Below are 25,881 nucleotides of genomic sequence, written 5' to 3' on the forward strand. Positions count from 1 at the left end.
TATTTTAAGTATTCATACATTATTATACAAGAAGAAAAGGATTTTAAAAACTCATATAATGTGCTATAGGAGCTCAGAAAGCACAGAGATTCATTCAGAAGCTCATGATTAAGTGGAAATATTTCATTATTTTTCCTACAAATTTTTTTTCCTTCTAATTGGGTCTCTGACAATATGATTTCTCAGAGAAAAATAATAATATTATACCCTAAAATTCTGCTTTGTTTATATGTAAATGTGCTACAATATGCTTTGTGCTTGTCATTCCCCAAAGGGGAAATTCATCATTTTGCCCTTCTTTATATAATTCTGTATATAGTCTAACAAAATTACAGAGAGAAATATCCATATATAAGTGGATCAAAGCATGGATTTAAAAAAGCAAAGAGAAAGAAGAAGTGATTGACTGGATCTGACACCCTGTTTACCATTTCGGGATCAAACCAGTACCAAATTCCTAGGACATAGTAGGGAGTCCAGCAGACAATAAATGAAGCAGCAAATGCAACTGTCATCTTCAGAGTCCTCAACCGAGCTCGTGGTATGTTGTTCTTGGATTGATTCAGTTGCAGGTCTTTCAGGTAGAGAAAAGAGAAGGTGTTTAATGACCAGTTTTATTACAAAACCAAAGCAGACAAAAAGCAAGAGAGAATCACTAAACGTAATGAATATAATGGAAGAAAATGTCTAATATTTTTAATGATGATAATTTGTTTGAAAAACATGTTTATATTTCAAGTTTTCCACTATGTTGCAAAATAAATAGAAAATATTAAAGATGATAACACTCTTAAAATTAATTTTTCTACCAAACTAATATGGGTTGAACTACGGAATTATTCAAATTCTTAAAATATAAATTTAAGAGAGCAGACTGAGTTTGAGCTGAATTGAATTCCCTGCTTTTTGGTTGTCATGTCGTCACAATCATGTTTACTTTATAAATTCATAGATTTCAGCTTTTAAGAATGCACCAGATTCCCAAAGCAAAAAGGCACAATCACATCTGTGAAGTTAAATGTGGAAAATTTGTGAATATATTGTGTGGATACAAGGGATCTGAATGTGAAATAGGACAGCTTACCTCCTTAACAAGTCAACTGGCTACCATTTAACGAATTGTACTTTGCTACATTCTAGACATCAGGTGTTTGCTGTAGTGCTGTGATTGCCCAACAGGAACAATTTGCCAGAGCTTATACTGGGAAAATGCAGTAACTGTCCTTTCATCTTCAGTTCCATGGTGTAAAGTTAGAATGTTAGGAGACATTAGGAGTTCCCGTCGTGGCGCAGTGGTTAACGAACCCGACTAGGAACCATGAAGTTGCGGGTTCGATCCCTGGCCTTGCTCAGTGGGTTAACGATCCGGCGTTGCCGTGAGCTGTGGTGTAGGTTGCAGATGCGGCTCGGATCCCGCGTTGCTGTGGCTCTGGCGTAGGCCGGTGGCTGCAGCTCCGATTCGACCCCTAGCCTGGGAACCTCCATATGCCATGAGAGCGGCCCAAGAAAATGGCAAAAAGACAAAAAAAAAAAAAAAGAATGTTAGGGGACATTAAATGACTGCATCTGTAAATTGGGGATAATAAAAGTATCCCCTTATGGGATGACTGTGAATATTTAAATGAGTTAATCTATGCAAACGGCTTAGGATAGTTTTTGGCTGATAATAAGTGCCATTCTGCTTAAACGCTTGCTGGATTGCTGTTAAACACTGTCTACCTGCAATTAACACCAAATCTGAGGAATACATACTGTGGGGATCCTGCTGAAGGACTCTTGTCAGAGTGAACATGATTTTTGCGTTGCAGATCAACATGATGAGGAGAGGGATAATGAAGAGGCAGCTAAAGGTGAAAAAGTTATAAAAGGCTTGATGCCACCATTGTGGAAAACTGCCATGTGTTACACATTGAGAGAAACCTTCTGTCTGTCCAGAGCTGTCTGCTAAATGGATCATCCTGAAGATGTATAACTGTAGGAGAAAATAAAATTAAAGCGTGATGTTGCTTATTGTCAAACAGTATTGCAAGTGTTCTTGAAAGTTTTCTTTTCTGTATTCTGCTAGCTTTCCTACATGTTGTTGCCCAAAGCAGCTGCTAAGCTTCTTGATATTATCCTTTTGGTGTTTCTATAAAAAGTCGTAAGTGGATCTTTACTTATGCAGGTTTGGGTAATGTGAATGGATCTGTAGGATTTTGGATTTCTTTGGAAATTGCTTCAACCTTGCATAACAATCATCAAAGACTTAAACCTTGTCTGTATTTCAATTTGAAATGCAGTTATTCTGAGTAAACTTTTTGCAAGTGATTTCACTGTCATATCTGCAGTGCATAAAACTGTGTCTAGCATTTAGAGTATGTCCTCAAAAGTACATATTTAAATTTTGTTTTTGAGACATAAACCCCATTAAAATGGTCAAAAGACATGAACAGACAGTTCACAAAAAAATGTAACAGCAGTTCCCTTGTAGCAGTTCCCATTGAATCAGGGGGCTGGCATTGTCACTACAGCAGTTTGGGTCACTGCTGTGGCTTGGGTTTGAGCCTTGGCCTGGGAACTTCCACATGCCCCTGGTGTGCCAAAAAAATAAAAACTACAAAAAAATAACAGTGGCTCTTAAGATACGAAAAGATATTCAACCTCACTTATGGTAAGAGCAGTGCCAACCAATTAAGGCTACGTTGATATGCCATTTTTCACTCTCAAGATTGACAAATCAAAAAAAAAAATAGTAGAATTCGTGTCAAGGCCATGGGGAAAGAGAGACTCTCATACTTTTTTTGGTTGGTTGTTTTGTTTTTGTTTTTTTGTTTGTTTTTTGCTTTTTAGGGCCACACCTGAGGCATATGGAAGTTCCCAGGCTAGGGATCGAATTGGAGCTACAACTGCTGGCCTATATCACAGCCACAGCAATGCCAGATCCAGATCTGAGCCTCCTCTGAGACCTACACCTCAACTCACAGCAACCCTGGATCCTTAACCCACTGAGCAAGGCTAGGGATTGAACCTGAGTCCTCATGGATACTAGTTGAATTTGTTTCTGCTGCACCACAGCAGGAACTTTCGAGACTCTCTACTTTGGTAACAATGCAGATTGGTACAACCATTAAGGAGGGGAATTTGGCAATAATTAGCATAACTATATATGCATTTACCTTTGACCCAGTCATCTGACATTTAGGAATTCACCTTGAAGATACATTCCTACCTCAATTATATGAAACTAAATATGCACAAGATTATTCATTGATGCATTATTTGTAACTGGAAAACATGGAAAATAATCTAAAAAATCAATTCCTAGAACAGTAGCTGGATGCGAGTCTGATTTGTTAACCACTGAGCCACGACAGGAACTCCCATTAACCTTAATTTCTTAATAAATAAAAGACAATAATTGTATCTAATTGATAGGGTTATTGGGCACCTTACATGAATAATGAACACAGACAAACAAACTGAGAGACACTCTGCAAGATAACTGACCTGCATGCTTCAAAAATGTCAATGTCATGAAACACAAAGAAAGGCCAAGGAATGATTCTAGTTCATAGTAACTGAATCCCCCCACATAGACTTGGATTTTTAAATGAGGCATTATTCAGACAACTAGTGAGACACGAATAAGGTATAGACTAAATAATACTATATTAGTACTCACTTCCTGATTTTGATACTTGTACTGTGGTTATGTGCTAGAACAAAAGCTTTAAAGTACTGAAAGGGACATCATGTCCAAACTTACTTTAATTTTTATTTTTAAGATTTTTATTTTTTCTATTATAGTTGATTTACAATGTTCTCTCGATTTCTGCTATACAACCAAGAGACCCAGTCAGATACACACACACACACACACACATAAAAACATACACATTCTTTTTCTCACATTAGCCATCTTCCATCACAAGTGATTAGATATAGTTCCCTGTGCTATACAGCAGGATCTCATTGCGTATACACCCCAAATGCAATAGCCAAACTTACTTTTAAACAATCCAGGGAAAAAAAATGTATATAACGACAGATAATAGAGCAAATAAGCAAATGTAATAAAATGCTAATATTTGGGAAAACTGAGGGAAAGGTATCCTGGAAATCTTTGCATGATTGCTGCAACCTTTCTCTAAGTGTGAAATTATGTTAAAAAGGGAATAAACTGAGGAGTTCCCATCGTGGCTCAGTGGTTAACAAATCCGACTAGGAACCATGAGGTTGTGGGTTCGATCCCTGGCCTTGCTCAGTGGGTTAAGGATCCAGTGTTGCCGTGAGCTGTGGTGTAGGTTGAAGATGCCGCTCCAATCTGGCATTGCTGCGACTTTGGCACAGGCGGGTGGCTATAGCTCCGATTAGACCCCTCGCCTGGGAAACTCCATATGCCTCAGGTTCGCCCCTAGAAAAGACAGAAAAAAAAGAATAAGCTGAGTCAACTATCAAGGAAAAGATGCAAGTAGTTTTCAAAAACAAGTTCTGGCAGACATTTATTCATTCTTTCTGTGTTCGTCAAGCATATTTCTTACCTTGTCATTTCTAAGATTTTCTGCTGAAAAACTTAATTTTATCATGAAACTTTATTTACATGAAAAGGTAAGATTGCCCAAGCACTTTAAAACCAATAGCAAGTTAATTCAAATAGAAGTGTTAGAGAATTTTTTTAAACAAATGAGAGACTATTAATTTCCTTTAGTTTTTGATTGAATGAGTAAATTTAAATGACATTTAATTAATCTAATAGGCCCGGAATTTCTTTCCTTTTTGAGATGATGGAGTAGGAGTAGACTATGCCTTTAAAAAAATACCGTCTTTCTTTGTAGAGTAGAAAAATTTAATGAGGTATACAATATAAACATAATAAAATAAATGCAAATAGGATATAAATATAAACTATAATCCCATGTCTTTTTTTTAAATTAAAATGTTGACCTTCTTTTTCAGTTATTTTTACAGCTTCAAGGGCAAAAAATAATTTCTGTTTTTTGGGGGGATATTTTTGGCCATGCCTGCAGCATGTGGAAGGTGGAAGTTCCAGGACCAGGGATCAAACCAGTGCTACAGTTGTAACCAGAGCCACAGCCATGAAAACGCTGGATCCTTAACCCACTGAACCACAAGGGAACTTCAAAAAAAGAATTTTTAAATAAATTCACTAGAGGGCGCCCAGTGAATATACTATCAATCTTAAAGTCAAGAAACTCAAACATGCATACAGTTTATTCTACTTTACGATCCAGACCAACTTTTTCCACATTACAAAGTGACACTTTTGGTTCTCCTTTTTTTTTAAACATGACCTTATTTAAAGTTGTTTTGAATTCAGCCCAACAAATGATGTGTTTCAGACTTCAGAAGGGTTCCTTCACATAGAACCTGAGAGCTTTCCTTACATCTCTTAAAAATATTAATTTTCTCCCCCACCTCCCCAATCAGCCTTGGAATCAGATGACCCAAGTCTGACTTTATACTCCAATACTGGGTCACATTTCCACTTTAATATGTCATGTTAGGTTTTTTCTTTTTCAACCTAGGTATGAATTACTCAAGTGACAGATATCAACATATGCACCAAAAGATGAAGATTAAAGTCTTCCTTGCAATGTAAATTAGCCACGACAGGCTGCGCCTCTGTCAACGGGCTTTTCCGTAGAGAGTGCCATAGAGAGCGGTGAAGCATGAGGCACACTCACCATGTGTCACGCAGCCTGGAAAGAAAAAGCCCTCTCTGCTTCTTGTCTTCCCATCAAGTATACAAAACATTAGTCACAGGGCTGAGATCTCTTTTATTCAAGGAGAGAGCAGAGAGCTATAATAAAAAGATAAACTGGGCTTAATAAAAAGACAGGGGTCCAGCAGGCCAAGTGGCATCAAGCAGTGAATCCCTTTAAACCAGTGCTTTTCAAACTGGGGGTTGTGCCCATCGGTTGGTTTTCAATCAACATTAAAAATGAAATGGAACTGAGTAGAATATTTATTTTATGAAAACTTTTCTCAGTTATAGGTGTTTGAGAGAGAGAGAGAGACTAAGTATTTACATAGTATGGATATCTTTCTTCTGCTTATGGTGAAAAAGTTTTGAATACCATTGCTTTTAAGATTCCCTTTGTATGTTCTCTAAGTTGTGAAATGGGGATAATAACATGGCTTGATGTACCTTGCAGAGTCAGTATAAATATCAAATAAGATTGTGGATGTGGGGTGTTGCAGGAAACTTCGGCAAAGTGCATTATAAATTTAAAATGTTGCTGAAAGTAAGGATGAGTCATTTGTTTTACCAAATGAAAGAGTACTACCATTTTCTGTGGCCCATATTCACACAGATTTCTCAGTAGAGTAATGTATTGAGCTCAGGCTATTACATGAAATTCCTGAACAATTCAAAATCAGTTTCATATTTTCTTTTTATTACATCAAAATAGATAAGTATTTGATGTTTTTTCTTTTCTATTAGTGTTGTGATATACTTAGATAAAAAAACTATATAAATAAGTTAATATTTTATTTATAGCTTCTGGGAGAGTTCTTTAAAGACAGTGGAGTTATGGATTTATGTTTTAGTCTTATTACATACAGATTGACTTAATTATCTTTGTTTAGACTTCTACCTACATCAATATCACAAACTACCAACTGCTTTCCAAAGAACTGTACTTATACAAAGGCCTTATGTTGCCAGTATCATGTCCCAAAATAAATATTGTTTAGCTCTTTTGTTTTTGTGGCTGCACTGGTGGTGTTCAGAAGTTCCTGAGCCAGGGATCAAACCCTTGCCACAGCAGTGATAATGTTGGACCCTTAATGCCAGGTTGCCAGGGAACTCCTTTTAGCTCTTTTAATAGCCTGCCTTCCCTCCCCCTTCAAACAAATAGATGGGCAAACAAAAATCTCTTCTCAACATACCTGTCTATTCCAATGGTTTAGAAAATCCTTAGCTAATAATATTGGAGCTTTATTTTATTTTGTTCTATTATTAACCTCCTAGGTCCAATTTGTTGCCAAACTTTGTTTTTTGTTTGATATGTCCCTCATAAATACTATCAACTTCCTCTGACACCATCCTAGACCGCAAACTAATCATCTCATCACCAGATGATCTTAAAAGGCTTCTTTGCCTCTCTCTGCTCTATTTGAGTCTATGTGAAATTTCCTAAAACATTAAGACTCTCTCTCTGTTTTTTTTTGTTTTGTTTGTTTGTTTGTTTGTTTTGTTTTGTTTTGGCATTTTAGGGCAGTAGCCATGGCATATGGTTCCCAGGCTCAGGGTCTGATTGGAGCTACAGCTGCAGGCCTATACCATAGCCACAGCAACACCAGATTGGAGCTGACCTACACCACAGCTCACGGCTTAAAACTTTTTGTTAAAAGAATGTACAACAAGATGACTATAGTTAACATTGCTCTATAATGTATAGAAAAGTTGTTAGGAGAGTAAATCTTAAGAGTTCTCATCAGCATTTTGGGTTTTCCCATTTCTTCTCCATAAAACACACTGGATATCCAAAAAAATGTTTAGTGAGGAATTGGTGGGAGAAATTAATTATCTAGCTTTTCAGTGTCTTGTAGTATTTAATGAGTACCGTATGTCTATTTTTGTTTGTTTGTTTGTTTTTAAGCCACCTGGCCAGTTTAGACTGTCTAGATAAATTTCTACCTGTAATGGCAAGTTTTTGGAGGATCCTGGTAAATTCTGACTTTAGTTCTGGACATATCCTTGTACCCTTAGTTCACAACACAGTACATTTACAGGCACAGAGACAGCTTGTTCATCAGTTATTAAAAGATTTTTTCTATTTTTAAGAGTGTGTTCTTTTATTCAGAGATATGACTGTTGAGAAGGCAGATTCTGCAGGTCCATCAACCAGATTGCTTCTGATGAAGATAGTCTGGACATATATTCGCCTCTGTAGGAGAGAACCTATGCCAACAGTCTTAGACTTTTGCTAACAGTCTGTTATAGTCTAATCTATCTCCAGAAAAGCTCAAGTCAATCTCAGGAAACTACTCAAAGTTCCAGAAGTCTATGGTTTCCCACATTTCCTCTTTATTTAGTCTCATGCAGCTGCCATCTGCAGAACAAGATACTAACCAAGAATAGTTCTCTCTAAGCTGCAATGACAGAAAACTCAAGAAGTCCCAAATAAAACAACTTATACATACTTTCTACTTACAGAAATTTCTTTGTCCCTAAAGATTCTCTCAATTTACCATGTCAACCAGAGTGAAGAGTAGATGGAGGAATAGATTGGAGATTTGGTCAAATTTAAGAACAGCTACATTTTGCAGGAATAGATTGGAGATTTGGTCAAATTTAAGAACAGCTACATTTTGCAAAGATTATGATAAACACTTTAACATACTATTCATTTAATCATCACAAAAACTGCATAAATTAGGCATAGCCTCCAAATTGATAAATGAAGGCATGAAACCCAGAGCGCTTAAGAAATTTCCCCAAGAGTAGAGCCAGTTTTAAACTCTACATTCTGACTACCCAAGCCCAAGTTCTTGGAGATGATACAATACTACCTTGGACAAGACCTTCGTTCAAGTTTAGATAGGAACTCTGTAATCTCTGTATCCTAAAAAGTTTCTGATAATGGTTTACCTGTGGTCCAGCAAAGATGCTACTGAGGAGCCAGGCCAAGCCAATCATGAACCGTCCGAGCATGCTGTTGCTTTTCACAGCGAGGGGCCTTGTGATGGCCAGCGAGCGGTCCAGGCTAATCACCACCATAATGAAGGCGGGGGCATACATGGAGAAAAGCTTCAGGTAGCTGAGGACTTTGCAGAGGAACTCTCCGGCATACCATTGCACGGTGATGTTCCACATGCCATCCAGCGGCATGACAATCAGAGTCTCCAACAGGTTGGCTAGAGTCAAGTGTTTTAAAAGCACCTTCATTCTTGAGAGTTTTTTCCCTTTCTCTTTCCTTTGAGTCCATTTCTGAAGTTTCAACAAGAAAGAAGCATTGAAAGCTGTGGAGAGTAGGAAAAGGAAGAAAGTGACTGTCACGCGGATCTTTCCAGATAAGGTCAGGGTGGGAAGGTTGCCCTGTGTCAGCAGGATACTGCTGTTGATGGCTGAGCAGTGATTTTGATTCTGCTCAGGAGAGGCACTGTTTGCCATCCTTCCCCAACTGATGGAGCTTCAAGACTCCTGTTTCTAGTACTTCTGCTGTTTTATTGTAATTGAACCCAGAATTCTGTTTTATTTCAGTCTTCTTTAGACGGAAACATCACAGGTTTATATTTATGTCAAATTTTGTCCCTGAGATGCTTTATATTTAATGTGAAAGATCAAGGTGAACTTGTTTTGTGTACTTATAATCCAACAGAGTGCTAAAACAGAGCAGACCAAACACATTCTGAGGGCCAAACGTAACTGTAGTACCTCAGCAGATGGCCTGGTTTTCACAACATTTTTCCTAGGTGAAGAAGGACATTTGAAGCTTAATTTTGTATTTAAAATCCACTCATGATATTATTCAAATAACTTTAATGAAGAGATTTTCTAAAAACTACTACATGTTAGTGTTCTGTTCAGCAGATGAAAAATGAAGAATACTGAAAAAGAACTTGATCCAGTTAAAATTTGTTGTTTTAAGAAATTAATATATTTCTTGAAAACATTTTTTTAATCACACACTGCTGAGCATTCAAATGTTAGATAAATATGTGTATTTAAAACCGTCCTCCATGAAGCACTACATTAATACCTTAGCAGAATCAATTTGATTTCATATAAATCGGGCTGCATTCAAATTTATCACTCAGTCTCAACTGTCAGTCCATCCATCCTTATGTTAGAGTAAAATCATTAACTATTTTTTCTGTTATTGCTTTGGTTTTATAATTGTCTAAATATTGTTGCACCTTATTGCATAGAGTAGCTAGGTATTGAAGAGATTACTGTGTAAGTGTTGGAACCACATCTATATATGTTTGTATATAATATGAATATTTGTTTATATCCCTTTGTATGCAATCTAATCATTTCACATTAGGGCCACTTAGAAACTTTCTCTCTGTTGCTTTAATTTTCATGGTGAGTGCTTGATGATGTTTACTAATACTGGTATGGCTTAGATTGGAATTTATTAAATCACCAGCTTGATTTGTCTTGGTCAACTAGTTTGCTTCTGTGGCAATCAAAGAAGAAATAATGCTAAAAGTAAAGGTGGTTATGTAAGTCAACTATAATAGAAAAAATAAAAATCTTACAAAAAAAGTAAAGGTGGTTAGTTTGATTTAGATGTTCATTTTGTTGGTTCATTTATTTAAAAATAGTTACTAAATACCTGCTACATTCTCTTGGCCTTGATGGGTGATTAAAACCTGCACACAGTATCATCCAGGCCCTAAGGAAGCTTCCTTGGTGCTATGGAAGATTAGAGTACTGGCTTTACCTTATGGGCCTCCTCAGTTCCTTCTGTGCTGGCTCCTGGGTCTTGAGCAGCTTAGACCGGTTGTTCACCCAAGCTTTCCTTTGTTTGTCACCATGTGTCTCCCAATACCGGCTTATCTTACTATTTCCAGATGTAGATTAAATATTCAGCTGCCTTCCTGAATGGCTTCCTGAAGGGTCTCGCAATACTGACTAATGGAAAATTTTGGTTTTCAAACAGTTCGTTTTAGGAAAATAAGTGAGATAAATAGATGAGTCAGAAATCAAGAGGAGTATGTTTTTTAGAAAAATGTAGCAATGCACTTTTAAGCAAAAATATAACATAAATATACAGTTCACTCTACTCTCATTGTTTGTAGTAGTTATGTTGCTATAAACACTGGATTAGTGACTACTGAACCATTGCTCTCAGCGGAAATATGGGGTTAGGTTTCTGCAAGCCAAAACACCATTTGTATCACATAGGTTCATTTGCTAATGTCCTTGTAAAACAAACCAAAACTCATCAGTTTTGAACACCGGCTCTTCCACATAACCTCTTCCTCTATAACAATTAGCAGATATTTAAGAAATTCTTTTATATGACATTGTTAATCAACAACACTTCATTAAAAAATTTTTACTAAGATCCTAATATGCAGAAACTGCCTTACCTGCAAGTTTGACATTTTTTACACTATATCACTTTTTGAAATGTACAAGCCATTTTCTATCAATTTCTTTAGTATTCAAGCTCACAATGATGCTGTCCACTATATTAAAAAAAAATCAATCCTTACTTCATGAATCCATAAATTTAACACTTTGCAGGTTTTCCATGGTTTCATCACATGCTAGAGATTTCATTTTAGTACTCCTCAGAGTGGCTTTATGTACAAATTAGCAAATTTCCCCTTCTTTTTCTGGATGTACCATATTGTTGATTCATTAACGTTAAACTCAGAGCCACCAGCACTATAACTAATGCCTGAACAAGGCCCATCTAAGGCATATATTTTATGCATGTATTTTCCCCGTAAGGCACATCACAGCACCAATAACATCCACTACAACCAGTATAATCTACACAAAAAACATTCTGGGAAATCAGTATTTGAGAGCAATAGCATTCTCTGTAATGGAATTTAAACTCTATTTTCTTAGTTCCCAAGCTGGGGGTCAAATAGGAGCTGTAGCCTCCAGCCACAGTCACAGCCATAGCAATGTGGGATCCCAGCCATGTCTGTGACCTACACCACAGCTCATGGCAACGCTAGGTCCTTAGCCCACTGAGTGAGGCCAGAGATCAAACCTGCACCCTCATGTATACTAGTCAGGTTCTTTAACTGCTGAGCCATAACAGGAACTCCTGGGAAGGTAGGTTACAAGAGAATGTGACAAGGCTATCCTTTTTTCTGGCACTGGCAAACATAGGTAGTATGGCTCTTTTTAAAATAAGGGAACCCTTGAAACAAAGAAGGGATAAATTCTCTATAAAGGTTTTTTGTTTTGTTTTGTATTTTACTTGGTGAAAAATCTTGGTGGTGAAAATCTCTAAGGAAGCCAGTCTTTTGAGGGGAAGTAAACAAATTACTATGCCAAAAAGAGTCTGAACAATACTAAATGCAAAAGCAAGGGTAGTGTGCTCAGCAAAAGAGCCTTGAAAAGCAGCAGTCTAGGAGTTCCTGTCGTGGCCCCGTGGTTAATGAATCCGACTAGGAGTGATGAGGTTGCCGGTTTGGTCCCTGCCCTTGCTCAGTGGGTTAACGATCCAGCGTTGCGGTGAGCTGTGGTGTAGGTTGCAGACGCGACTCGGATCACGCATTGCTGTGGCTCTGGTGTAGGCCAGGGGCTACAGCTCCGATTCGACCTCTAGCCTGGGAACCTCCATATGCCGCGGGAGCAGCCCAAAGAAATAGCAAAAAGACAAAAAAAAAAAAAAAAAAAGGCAGCAGTCTAAGTAAAAATAAGAGATATTAGAGATCAAAGAAAATATTAATCTACAAGAAGGGTGGCAAATTCTAATAAAACTGGTTTTGTTAGGGATTGAGTTACCTGACAAAAGGGTCTATAAGCTACCGCTGAGGACAAAGATGCTGAAAGAAATGCCAGATAATTCAGGTGGAGCAGTTACAAAGGCATGGCATTTAAAAAGGCAAAAGAAGAAACCAATTGAGAAATGACCCTTAAATTCATTAAAAGATTACTATCTTATCAGTAAGGGGGGGCTGATAGAAAAAGTGTACTTCAACATACAGACTTACTTTGTGGTGTTATCTGTGTAATATTGAACTTACCTATTTAATAAACTTTAATTATATTCAGTGTACTGAGTCTTCACTATTATTTCAAAGATCTCATTATGAACTCTTGCCAGATACTATTTATAGCATAAGCGCCTGACTCTGAAAGAGGCTCAGTGGTTAAGACACTGGTGTTCAAGTGGGGGAGGCATCATTGGCATCGACACAGCCTACTATCTTTCTCTCTTGCAGAGAGGCAAAGAGTGTTTATCATCACAGGCATACTTCTTTTTTTTTTTTTGTCTTTTTGCCTTTTCTAGGGCCGCTCCTGCAGCATATGGAGGTTCCCAGGCTAGGGGTCGAATCGGAGCTGCAGCCGCCAGCCTACACCAGAGCTACAGCAACACGGGATCTGAGCCACATCTGCGACCTACACCACAGCTCACGGCAATGCTGGATCCTTAACCCACTGAGCAAGGGCGGGGATCGAACCTGCAACCTCATCACTCCTAGTCGGATTCGTTAACCATGGCGCCACGACGAGAACTCCTGGCATACTTCTTTTTTTTTTTTGGTCTTTTTTTTGCCATTTCTTGGGCTGCTCTCTCGGCATATGGAGGTTCCCAGACTAGAGGTCGAATCAGAACTGTAGCTGCCGGCCTATGCCAGAGCCACAGCACCGCGGGATCTGAGCCGCGTCTGCGGCCCACACCACAGCTCACAGCAACGCCACATCCTTAACCCACTGAGCAAGGCCAGGGATCGAACCTGCAACCTCATGGTTCCTAGTCGGATTCGTTAACCACTGAGCCACGACGGGAACTCCTGGCATACTTCTTAAATGTGCTACCAATGTATCTTTTTCACGTCAAATTATTTTTAAAAGATAAAATTAAGCATTTTGTACTTTTTTCCCGCAGAAATTTTATACACCTTCTATACAGAAAGAAATTAGGTAAAGTGGAATATTGTGGCTTAAATCAGTAGTCCATTTTGCTTTTTTCCATGATACCAAAATACGCACAGCATGACACTGCTTTATGGAAAATTTTATTAAGACAATAAATACACGAAACTACAGAATCTCTGTTGTGAAGTAATAACATCTTGAATTGTATTGATTTGTAAGAGTAGCACATTTTTTTCATGGGGTAATAGACAACTATTATTTTTCTGTTTACCAGCATTTTGTTTTTTGGGAAAGCACCCTCCCCAACCCGACCTCCTGAGAGGTCATCAATCAAGGGCCCTATCTTCTCTACTCCAAGTAGTACCCTGATCCAAGGTGGGCCAATCATAAACATGCTCAGGACTTTTTTTTTTTTTACTGGAGGCAGTGGGCAGGAGAGCTCTATTTTTTGTGAGACTGTTAGCCTAGCACTAAGGAAAATCTAAGTAAGCCTGTATTTATCACCTCAGAGGATAGCATTGGCCATGAATGAAAACAGAAGAGAGTAAAGTTAAGATGTGGCTAGTGATCAAGACATTGAGTCCCTGGATCTAGCCTTAGCTCTTCCCTAGATTCGTAGATCCCTAGATTTTTAGTTAGATGAGTCAACAAATTTCTTCTTTTCACTTAAGCTAATGTTGTTTCTGTCACTTGCAACCAAAGATTTCTGACCAATCTGCACATAGTTTTTTTGTTATGATTTCCAGAAAATTAAAAAGTATAATACTAATTCTTACACATGTAAAACTCAAGATAAACAAAATATTTTAAAATTAATCAAATAATAAACCCACTGTATTAATTTATCCAAAAAACTTATGACAAATATTTCATTTTAGAATATTATGCTAGGTAGATACTTAGTTTATAACCATATCACATAACACAGCCACATCATTATAAGTGTGAGCCCTGGAATCTAATTGTCTGATTTTGAATCACAGTTAAGCTAACTATAAACTCTCTGATCTTGACTTCTCTCTACCTGTTTCCTTAACTATAAATTAAGATTATAAGGGAACCATCCTCCAGGGTTGTTGTGAGGGTTCAATGAAATAATACATGTAAAGTGTGCCTGGCACATATTAGGTTGTCTATGAATGTTGGCCACTATCATTAATGAAATTATTTTGGGGTCCTTGAACAAAATTTATATCATAATAAAAGCTATTAGTGGTAGCTATAGGAATCTAGGTGATGAAAAAGAGAAGGCAAAATTGCTATAGAGATACTGTGGACTGCAGTCTGGGAAAGCACCCTAATGAGAGAATATTCTGGATAAAAGTCAACTGATCTGCTTATCTGGCAAGTTAGCATGAGGTATAACAGTACACTTTATACATATCTGTGCCAGCATCTAGGATGTTTCTGTATGGGCCAAAGGAAAGTGAAGTAGAAGCAATATTTTCATATCATTTATTCTGATTGATAATTTGTACCATTGAGAAATTTTAAGAGATTAGAGATATGTAATGTGTTATTTACATAGTGTATTTAAGCCTAATAGTGAAATGTGGCCCATGTGTCTGACCATAATTTTACTATTATATGTGCATATGTGAGAACTTGTCTCTGGCCTCACTTTCACATGAAAGAGAAATTGGGACAAATCAACAAGCATCAGGATCTATCAAGTACTCCACGCTGTTTTGCGTCACTCAGGGTGAGGGAGTCTTCACCCTGAGTGACGCAAAACAGCAAGATCATTGGTTACTGGTACAAAGGCTAGAAGGAAAAGAGGAAGACAGATTTTCCTGAAAAATTTTATAGGTAGTAATAGTGCAACTCACTAGGCTATAACCTACTGATATGTGAAGTCCATGTGATTCAGTAGAGGACCATACACACAGAAGGGAGTTTTTTGCTAACACTGAATCTATGATTTCCCAAGGCAACTGGATCAGCAGAGAAGACTTCCTAAGTAAACTGTAATCCATATTTACTCATGTAATTCCCTTCAGTCTGGAAAGGAATAGAAGGGGTAATTATATATCCTGGTCCATTACTATCACTAAATCCTTGTCAAAGTCTATTACACAAGCAGTTTTCATAGCTCTAATATCATATATGTTCAAATTTGCAATATTAAATATGCAGAAAAGAGGTGATTCTAAGTTTAATGCTGTTTGGGAATTACAAACATCTCTATCAAGGGTATAATTTTCATACTTAATCTACGAAGCACTTCTGCACTAGAGACCAGTTTTGGACATAATCCAGTCTCGATAGTAGGTCACTCGAGTGTAAACACCAGGCTTGTTTGGAAGAGCACATTCATCTCCCCAGCTTACAATACCAGCAAGGAACCAGGTGCCTTTATAATCTGCACCAACTAGAGGTCCACCAGAGTCACCCTAGAAAGAAAAAGGATACAGACAATTACTATAATTTAAAGGTGAAAACAACTTATTTTTCTCTTCTGTAGTAAAATAGAAAATGAATTCTACATTTATTTAAAGCATTTATATGTCTTTGGATATAACAGGACAACAATAAGAAATATGCCTGAAAATTTTCAATTCAATTATTATATTACTTAATATATCATTGCTTATACCATCATAGGTATGTTGCAAAATTCTCTGATTACCTCCCCAATATCTTCTATTTTCAGAAGACGTTGGGGAAAAAGTAGTTTATATTTTCTCACTACCAGCACTGGACTATTGCACTTCCAATCCTGTGGACATATCCTTCCAATTCTCAGAATTCCATAATTTAGCTAAACTAGCCTCTACACTCATGGTTTTCATTTGCTGATATTTAGGCCATTTTCCCCAGAATTATGTAACACCCTGGCATCTAGATTTCTTTTTGCTCTAAAATCTTTCCCATCATCCCGGATAATTTCCCACTGGATGAAACCACAGTCTTTTTGTCTCTTTGATTCTGATCATCTACATGTTTATTAAACATTTCCATTTCACTCCTTATCATTACCTGAAATAGCTCCACCTCTGAAATGCCGTTATTAGCATTATGATTGCAGTTTTTTTTCACTCAACATCTGTTCTTCAACCTCATTAGGAAAGCCAAATTTTGATTCCTCCCTTTTCTTCTAGTGTATTAGCTTCCTTCCTACATCCCATCTTTAAGTGACTACAGTCCATAATTTATCCAAATCATTACACTTTCAACAAGATTCTTAGCTTTTTATCTCCCTCCCCATTATAATCTTGGCCAACCATACACTGTGAAACAAAATCATATTACAAATCTACAACCTTAAATCATCATCTCTCCCCAGTAGGTAGTATGTGTCCCTACCCACATTACTTTCTCATTTTTAGGAGTAATCAATCCCAACTTTTCTCATTTCCTAACTAAAAATCATTATTTATTTTTATAATTATGTAAAATATACATTACATAAAAATTACAATTTTACCCATTTTAAGTATACAATTCAACAGCATTAAGTACATTCATATTGTGTGATCATCACCAACATCTGTCTCCAGAACTTTTTTTTCCATTTTGCAAAACTGAAACTATACCCATTAAACAATTACAGTTCTTGGCAACCACCATTCTACTTTCTGTCTCTACAAATCTGACTACCTCATGTGAGTGGAGTAATAAAGTATTCGTACATTTGTGACTGGCTTATTTTACTTAGCATAATGTTTTCAAAGTTCATTCACATTTCAGCATGTCTCTGAATTTCCTTCCTTTTTAGGGCTGAATAATATTCTGTATATATATCACATTTTGTTTACCCATTTATCCATTAGTGGAAAGTTGTGTTCATTCGATCTTTTTGCTATTGTGAATAATGCTATGTACATAGATGTACAAATATCTATTTGTGTCCCTGCTTCTAATCCCTTTGTGTAAATACTCAGAAATGGAAATGCTGGATCATACAGTAATCTATTTTTTTTGATAAATTGCCATATTGCTTTTCATATAGCTCACCAGTAGTGCATAAGGTCATTTCATAATTTGTAAAAATTCTGGTTTCTTCACTCTGAACCTGGTGTTTTATTTAGTTTTAAGTTCATAGAATAGGTGGAGAGAAACAGGTAGCAATTACTCTCTTTCTTGTCCTTGTTCCTTTTGACTTTCTAGCTCACCTACAAGAGCCTTTATCATGTCTACTCTCCTTTTCAGACAAATGTATTTGGTTCTTTCTAAGGTTAATCCATTTGTTCTTTGGATCAAGGATCTATTTGTTCTATCAATAATCATTTTGTGTATTTGTTTTTTTTCCTAATATGTCTTCATTTCTTCCACTATCTTTCTCCTCGAGGCATATACATTTGTTTTGTTTTTTGTCTTGCCTACTTGAAAATGACAACCTTTATGGATTTTAAGGCCTCCTATAGTGTATATATATAACTTGAAGTAATATTCCATATGGAAAGTCCCAATTTATCATTCCATTTTCAACTTCTTTTTCAAAAATGAGTTATAATTAACATGCAATATTATATTAGTTTCCAATATGTAACACAATGATCTGATATTTTTATACATTATGTTACAATCATCACAGTAAGTTTAGTTGCCATCATTCACCATACAAAGTTGTTACAGTGTTACTGTGTTTCCTATGTGTATATCACATCCCTGTTAATTTTATAGCTGGAGGTTTGTACCTCTTAATCCCCTTCACCTACCTCATTTATCACCCCACTTCATCCCCTCTGGTAACTACCAGGTTGTTCTCTGTATTTATGAGTCTGTTTCTGATTTGTTTTTTTGTTTGTTTGTTTGTTTTTTGAATGTCCTAAATTGTTTATTAGGTAAGAATTTTACAAACATGACTTATTAGCAGTAACGGTGGAGCTGGAGAGTATTGAGCCTTCTCCAAGCTGCAGAGCAAGTACCACCAATAGTGTGGTGGAACTTGTGGCCCAACCCAAGGCCGTGGCTCCTTCTACCTGCAGAAGTCAGCCCTCCCCTCTCCCTGTGCTTGTGGACTGGTCTGGTGAGCCACTGGGTGTCAGGATTTCTTCTGACAGCTTTATGGAATGGATCAATGAGGATAACCTCAAAGAATTTGTACACAGAATCTTCACCAACCCAGTAAGAATTCAGGACCCTCAGAGCCCCACAGTGGCTTCCAGCTCACTCCTTGGCAACGGACTGAAGGCTTCAAGCAAACTTTAGCTGGTTGATGCCATGGTGGACAGGCTTGCCATAGGTGGCACCTTAGAAAATGGGGTTTGCGGCCACCACGGCACACACGAATCTGATACATGGCAAAACCTTGCTTGGCCTTGTATCCCAGTCTGCTCACCTCATCGGGCCGGGTGGAGCAGGGGCCCTGTGGAGAGCGGAGAGCTATCAGTACTGCCGGCAGCGCACCCGCGCCCAGAGGAGAAAGCACATTGATGTTGGATTGCTTCTTCCTCCACAGCTCCTGGATGAACTTGGAGGCGCCCACTTTGGTTTATCTGATGGCACTGCCAGATGAAAGGAAGCTTTCTCCCCGTTTTTTTTTCGATACCACATGTACGTGAAATCATGGGGTTTGTTTTTCTGTCTGACTTATTTTACCTAGCATAATACACTCCATGTCCATCCATGTTGCCATAAATGGCATAATTTCATTCTTTTTTTTTGCTGAATAATATTCCACTGTATATATGCCACTTCTTTATCCAGTCACCTACTGATGAACACTTAGGCTGCTTCCATATCTTGGATATTATAAATGATGCTGCATCTGACATAGGGGTACACATATCTTTTCAAACTAGTGTTCTTATTTTCTTTGGATAAATACACCAGAGTGGGATTGCTGGATCATGTGGTAGTTCTATTTTTAATTTTTTGAGGAAACTGCATACTATTTTCCTAGTGGCTGTACAACTGAGCAGGACCCTATGGTGCTTTCCCCAAACAGACCCACCTCCCATGTCCCCTGCCTGCCTTTTGTCTGTAGAAAAACTTTAGTCAAAGAAAAAATTTAGTCAGAGAAGTGAGAAAATGAAGAAAGAAAAAAACAGTCAAAGAGACAAAATAATAGTTCAGCTATTAAACAAAGATAAGGACCCTTCAGTTCCTCCCCGAGTGCTATAGATAATATTCAAAGCCATGTCCTTTCAGCTGTTTTGCAGATATGGAAAGCCTCACCAGGTGGGAGAAGTTAACTGGATGTTGCTCACAAGCACACAGACCCGAGCCCAGAAAGTTGATGATATTGACTCCTGATTACCTCATCACCAACCAATCAGAAGAATGTCCCTGAGCTGTTCACATACCCCACAACCCTCTCCCTCATCCTATCTTAAAAACCTTTCCCTGAAAGCCTTGGGGAAGTTGGGGCCTTTGAGGCACCAGCTGAATGGACTCGTTGCTTGGCGCCCTGAAATAAATATTGCACTTTCTTGTACAACCCTGTGTCAGTGTACTGGCTTTCCTGTGTGTGGGCAAAGCAGACCCAAGTTTGCTTCAGTAACAGTTGCACCAATTTACATTCCCATTAATAGTACACAAGAATTCCCATTTCTCCACATTCTTGCCAACACTTATTTCTTGTCTTTTTGATAATAGCTGTGACAATGATGTACTGCAAGTACTTGTTTGCATGTCTTCTAGCTCCTAGAGTGCAAAAATAATGAACTGAATTGAATTACTAAAATAATCATCCTCCTGGACTTATCATTGATTCTGCTTGCCTAGATAGCTGCAGTAGTACTTTTGTTAGTTCTAGGACTAGAGCTTATAAATAGCATCAGAGGTACTGGAAGCATATTGAGCATATGGAGAAGCAATTTGGTGTAGCATTCAGAGTATAAGCTGTGGAGTCTAATTTCTTGAATTTAAATCTCAGTTCTGCCATTTAATACTAGTGTTAGTTTAGATAAATTACTTGATTTCTTAGTCTCAGTCTCTTTATTTCAGAAACAGGGTTTATAATACTATAAACATACATCACAAGATTGTCATAACTTATCACTTGTAAAGAGCTAAAAGCAGTTCTTGGCACATAAAAATGCTATATAGGCAGTCAAATAAACATAATATTTAGAGTGTTGGAGCCACACTAAGTCAAGAAAGCTCCACGATCATTAGATTTGGTATTGGACCCAGCTGAGTGTATTCTAGTGAAAAAGGGCCAATTTAACTGAAGTCATCAATATTCTATTTCATCTCTTTATTGCTTATTCCACATTGAGTCTCAACCCCATTCCCATTCACAGCTTCTTGTAACAGTAAGGGTGGTTTGGCCCTTTAGAACTTTTAATGAGACATATCAGATAGCAATATAATCAGCTACTTTGGCTATAAAACATATTGAAGCCTTTAAAAATTGTCAGTCTTTTGAGACAACTGAATAGGTTAATTGGAAATTGAAAACCACAGGAAAAAAATCCTTTTGACCATAACAGGCAGATTTACCTGGCAGGCATCCACCCTTCCCTTCAGGAAACCGGCGCACAACATTCCAGGTGTGATGGCACCATCATACACTGTCTTACTGCTGCAGGTCTTATTATCTATGATCTTCACTAGTCCTTTTTGGAGTATATTAGGACTTGTTCCTAAAGGAAGAAAAATTTTTTCTGAAGTCAATATTAGTCTCTCTGGCTAGGTTATTAATATCTAACACTATGTATGACTTCCAAATCAATATAAAACACATTGTATTTAAGCTTGTATCTGTCTCTTTTCTTAGTAACAAAGAAATAATGTTATAAACATACCAAGCTGTTGCTAAACATGACCATATTTAGAAATACTTAGTGTGTCTATCCATATGTGATGGGATTTTTTTTTCTTTGAATTGTTTTAGGAGGTTAGGTTTAGCACAGGTATGCTTTAGGAAACAAAATGACAGAGTTCCCTTTGTGACTCAGCAGCTCATCAACCCAACTAGGATCCATGAGGATGTGGGTTTGATCCCTGGCATCTCTCAGAGGGTTAAGGATCCCGCATGCCTGTGGCTGTGGCTGTAGCTGGCAGCTCTGGCTCCAATTCAACCCCTAGCTTGGGAACCTCCACATGCCACAGGTGTGGCCGTAAAAAGCAAAAAAAAAAAAAAAAAAAAAAAAAAGAAAAGAAAAGAAAATGAAGAATTCATATTCCAGAAATACACATTTTAATGATCATTCTTACATTTTTTTGCTGTTCGTTACTATAATTCTGATCTTGGAAATAATTATAAGGGGTTTTTTTTCCTGCTTTTAAATGCACTTATGAACATAAATAGCCACAAATCTTTACATTATTAGGATCACTGGAATGCATAAGTTTAAAGGGTCTTTGCTCAAGAATTGCTTTGTCACAGATGGTTACTCATTTCACTCCATCAAAAATGTCCAATCCAGGAGTTCCTGTCTTGGTGCAGCAGAACCAAATCCAATCAGGAACCATGAGGTTTCAGGTTCAATCCTTGACCTTGCTCAGTGGATTAAGGATCCAGCGTTGCCATGAGCTGTGGTGTAGGTTGCAGACACGGCTTGGATCTGGCATTGCTGTGGCTGTGGTGCAGGCTGGCAGCAACAGCTCCAATTTGACCCCTCCCCTGGGAACTTCCATATGCCATGGGTGGGGCCCTAAAAAGACAAAAGACAAAAAAAAAAGTCCAATCCACTGTAGTTCTTACTTCTTCTATGGTACTACCTGCATAAAATATGCTGTGTAATCTACTTAATGTATCTCATGATTATTGTCTGTCTTTCTTTGCTAAGAATGTTAGGGCATGAATATCTACTTACTTTATTCATTAATATATCCAAATGACCTAGGATAATACTTGGAATAGAGGTCACTATCAAGAAAATGTTTATTGAAGAGTGAATGAATAAATGAAATGGATTAAAATAAATTACTTATTCAAACAATGCATTTCTGTAAAAACTGCCATTGTTAAGAGAAAGTAAAGCAAACAAGCTCTATGAAATTGTAGCTTCTGTCTAAACGTTGTTGAGGACAATTTTCAGTCCATTGCACATAATCATTTTAAAAATGATCCAGAAAAGGAGTTCCTGTCATCATGGCTCAGTGGGTTAAGAACCTAACTAGTATCCTTGAGGATGAGGGTTTGATTCCTGACCCCGCTCAGTGGGTTAAGGATCTGGTGTTGTTCCAAGTTGCAGTGTGGGTTGCAGATGCAGCTCAGATCTGGTGTTGCCATGGCTGTGGCGTAGGCTGGCAGCTGTTGCTCCCGTTCCACCCCTAACCTGGGAACTTCCATATGCCACAGATGCAGCCCTAAAAAAAAAAAAAAAAATCCAGAAAAAGTATTTCTAATTTAGTTGTGATTGAGCTTACATACATATGTACATATGTATACACACACACACACACACACCCCCCTAAACCTCAAACCATGTAGTAGAGAAGTTTAAGAACTCACCATCAGACTTTAATGTTCCCCATCCAGTGACCACCACATTGGAGTTGGGTGGGAATGCGTAAGTAGCTTCTGGAAGACATGCTCTTCGGATGCTGCTTGTATATAATACTGGTGAAGACAGATGCACCACAGCAATGTCATTATCGTGTGCAGGGTAGTGGTAGTTTTCATGAATTATAATGTCCTTGACACTTCGCTGTATTTGTGGATCACTTAAAAGAAGCCCAAAACTAACATTCCATGCTTTGGGATTCCTGACCCTAAAGAAAATAGATTTATTTATTGAAAATCCTGTATATTGGAGTTATAGGAGTTAATATCTTATACTTTTTGAAACAACTAGATAATGTTTTGAAATCTCATAGCGCATACAAGTATACAAAAGTAAAGCTATGTATAAGAAAAAATGAAAATGATAACATGAATAAACTTTGAATAATTCAATAAGCTCTATTTAAAAGATAACCCATGGAAACTACATTTTGTTCCTTTTTTATACAGAAAAAGACTCAAGGGGATTTAGAAAGATAAATATGACAACGTAAGATAATAAGATTAAATAAAAAGTGGGCAAGGATATGGGACAGAGTAAACTTATGGAAATCAAGGAAACAGCCTAAATCCTCTTCTATAATCACAAAACTATAAGTAGAAAGATATTTCTGGATTTTGGTATTACTTGAAAATTAAGGGTTATACATTAAGTGCTGAAAAATAGTGCTCCTGGAACATTTTCAAACTCTCAAGTTTGACAGAGATTTTTGTTTACACATACAACCAATAAATACTATATAAAATCATAGAAATTAGTGAAACAAACCATCAAATAAAAGGGTTAAAAAAGGCAAACTTTTGGTGGAATAATATATCCTTTAAAGAAATAATAATTTCAAATAAAGTTATAACATATATGGAAGGATGCAGAATGAGTTCAAATACTGATGATGACAAATAGAAGACCCATGTTCAATTCGGGATTTATAGTTTTCTTACAAAATTAAGTAGATTTGGCTTAGTGATTCTCAACTGAGGGCTATTTTGTCCTCCAGGAGACACTTGCTTATGTCTGGAGACATTTTTGTTTGTTCAGTCTTGTGGGGGCAGGGGGTGGGAGGCTACTGACATTCCATGGATAGAGGCCATGGACACTCCTCGGCATCCTATAATTCAGCAAAAAAATTATTTGGTCCAAAATGTCAGCTGTGCCGATGTCAAAAACTCTGCTCTAGCCTGAGTATACATTTTTTTGTTTGTTTTGGGGATAATTCATTGAGTAATTTTGAGCTGTACCTCACAATGTTGAACAATTGGAAGCGTAGTTGTATGGCCAATATTCTAGAAAGATATGCATCAGACTTTTAGGTACTTGAGTGCATTTGAAGCCTTTAAGTGATCCAGAGCTTACTTTATGAAACAGTGAGCAGCAGTGACAAGCCAGCTGTTACTAATCAGAGTGGCGCCACATCGGTGGACATTGTTCTGTTGAAGGCTGGCTTGCCAGGGCCATTCCCCTTCTTGGGCATCCATGCCCCCTGCTATCTTGTTGCCAGAGGGAGTTATTGTGCGTTGTCCACAACCTGCTCAAAACGGAGTTCATTAGCATATAATGATATTGATATTGCTTATGCATGCATTGCTATAGTAAACAACCTTCCTATAATATCTGTCACTGCTCACTGTTAACTGAGAAAAAACACAGTCTTGGAGAAATTAGGACTAATTTACTGATGACTTGAGCTTTCCTGAGAACTCATTCAAAATGGATTGACATCTTTCTCCCCTATCCTCATCAATCACATGTATCTTTGTGTGTGCACATGGCCTTGTTATGACTTGTTGAAAGAAGTAGGTGAAGTTAAATGTTTGAATTTGGAAGATAATTTGTATAACAAATTACTAAGTTGCATAGGGAAATGTGTGCTTTTTAAATTTGTGATTTTTTTTTTTTTTTGCCATGCCTGTAGCATGTGAAAGTTCCCCAGTCAGGCAGGGATTGAACCCATGACACAGCAGCAACCCAAGCTGCTGCAGTGAGAATGCCAGATCCTTAACCTGCTGTGCCACAAGAGAACTACCATGAATGGCTGTTTAAAGCAATGATTGCTATGAAATATTCATAAGAAAGTGTGAATAAATGTGAATGTGTAGGAGATACTGATGAGAGACAGAGTAGACAGAAATGTATTCACAATCTAGTTACAATGTACAATACCTGGATAAAAGGAATAACACTGAAGATAGTCAATTCTTTTCCCAAAGTAACACGCTTCTCTGTATCAGGACTGTGCTTTAGTACGAATCAAGATTCAGAGAAACTGCTAGACTCTGAAGTCTTTAAAGCAAATTTGCAGTGACAGTGTAACTTCACTATTACTCTATCCATCTGACTCATTCTCTTGACTATCTCATCTCAGTCCAGCCAAAGCACTGAGCTTATCCCGTAACAGTTTATGGTACCTTTTGGTAGAGATTGTCAGCCTCATTAATAAATATTATTAGAGGGAAAGAATCATATCTTTTTAAAGACTATCTCCAGAACCTATTGGAGAGAACCCATCAAATGAAAGGAGCTCAAACAATTTCTCAAATGTCTGTAGAAGTTTATATGGTGTAATTCATGAGACATCTTAAAATAAAGAAAAAAAGATATTTGACTGCAAAGCCCTCTTCTGTAATAGGTTTGCTCCCTAAGAATTTAGAGAGTGAGTGAAATTTTCCAGAATCAACAAGGTGGGTAAAGGCTAAAGTAGTGGTTCTTGATCAGTGTCATTTTTGCATACCTCCCACTCCCAGGAGGAATTTGACAACATCTGGAGACATTTTTTATTGTCATAACTGGGAGTTTGGGGAGTGTTGGGGTACTGATATTTATTGAATAGAGGCCAAGAATGCGCTAAAAATCCTACAATGCACTCGACTGTCCTTGAAACAAAGATTTATTTAGTGGAAAGGATGAGATGGGTGGGACCTGAAGGTTTGAAAAGGCCTTCACTGGTCC

At 37.5% G+C, this 25,881-nt stretch overlaps 2 protein-coding genes and 1 pseudogene across 3 annotated transcripts in view; all 3 read right to left on the reverse strand.

Annotated features, from left to right (window-relative positions):
* Nucleotides 1–52: 52 nt before the first annotated feature.
* GNRHR (gonadotropin releasing hormone receptor) lies at nucleotides 53–9,201 on the reverse strand. 2 transcript variants are annotated; one of them, XM_047798764.1, is made up of 3 exons: nucleotides 8,600–9,201; nucleotides 1,753–1,972; nucleotides 53–574 (listed from the first exon to the last, which is right to left on the reverse strand). In XM_047798764.1, the coding sequence occupies exons 1-3, from the start codon at nucleotides 9,119–9,121 to the stop codon at nucleotides 330–332; spliced, it is 987 nt and encodes a 328-aa protein (XP_047654720.1). In that variant the 5' UTR covers nucleotides 9,122–9,201; the 3' UTR covers nucleotides 53–329. The 2 variants fall into 2 exon arrangements, with proteins under 2 accessions (XP_047654720.1, XP_047654721.1); XM_047798765.1 differs by having other exon boundaries at nucleotides 352–574; nucleotides 1,753–1,844; nucleotides 8,600–9,121.
* Nucleotides 9,202–15,762: 6,561 nt separating this feature from the next.
* The window catches only part of LOC125137885 (transmembrane protease serine 11C-like), a 56,257-nt gene continuing 46,138 nt past the window's right edge, over nucleotides 15,763–25,881 (reverse strand). The window contains exons 6-9 of the mRNA XM_047799013.1: nucleotides 24,289–24,460; nucleotides 22,884–23,143; nucleotides 20,924–21,066; nucleotides 15,763–15,924 (exon numbers count right to left, since the gene is read on the reverse strand). Of these exons, the coding sequence (XP_047654969.1) occupies nucleotides 15,763–15,924; nucleotides 20,924–21,066; nucleotides 22,884–23,143; nucleotides 24,289–24,460 (737 nt within the window). The remainder of the gene's footprint in view (nucleotides 15,925–20,923; nucleotides 21,067–22,883; nucleotides 23,144–24,288; nucleotides 24,461–25,881) is intronic.
* Nucleotides 18,344–19,094, reverse strand: LOC125138103 (60S ribosomal protein L15-like; annotated as a pseudogene).

The sequence above is a fragment of the Phacochoerus africanus genome, chromosome 10 (genome assembly GCF_016906955.1).
Source record: "Phacochoerus africanus isolate WHEZ1 chromosome 10, ROS_Pafr_v1, whole genome shotgun sequence".
NCBI lineage: Eukaryota > Metazoa > Chordata > Mammalia > Artiodactyla > Suidae > Phacochoerus > Phacochoerus africanus.

What these genes read in the sequence shown, in the direction of transcription:
- GNRHR (XM_047798764.1), bottom strand. Translation starts at nt 9,121, where the DNA reads ATGGCAAACAGTGCCTCTCCTGAGCAGAATCAAAATCACTGCTCAGCC. An exon ending in GCATCTTTGCTGGACCACAG is followed by an intron (nt 1,973 to 8,599) that starts GTAAACCATTAT and finishes TTTCTCCTACAG; the next exon opens with TTATACATCTTCAGGATGAT. An exon ending in CCTTCAGCAGGATCCCCACA is followed by an intron (nt 575 to 1,752) that starts GTATGTATTCCT and finishes TCTACCTGAAAG; the next exon opens with ACCTGCAACTGAATCAATCC.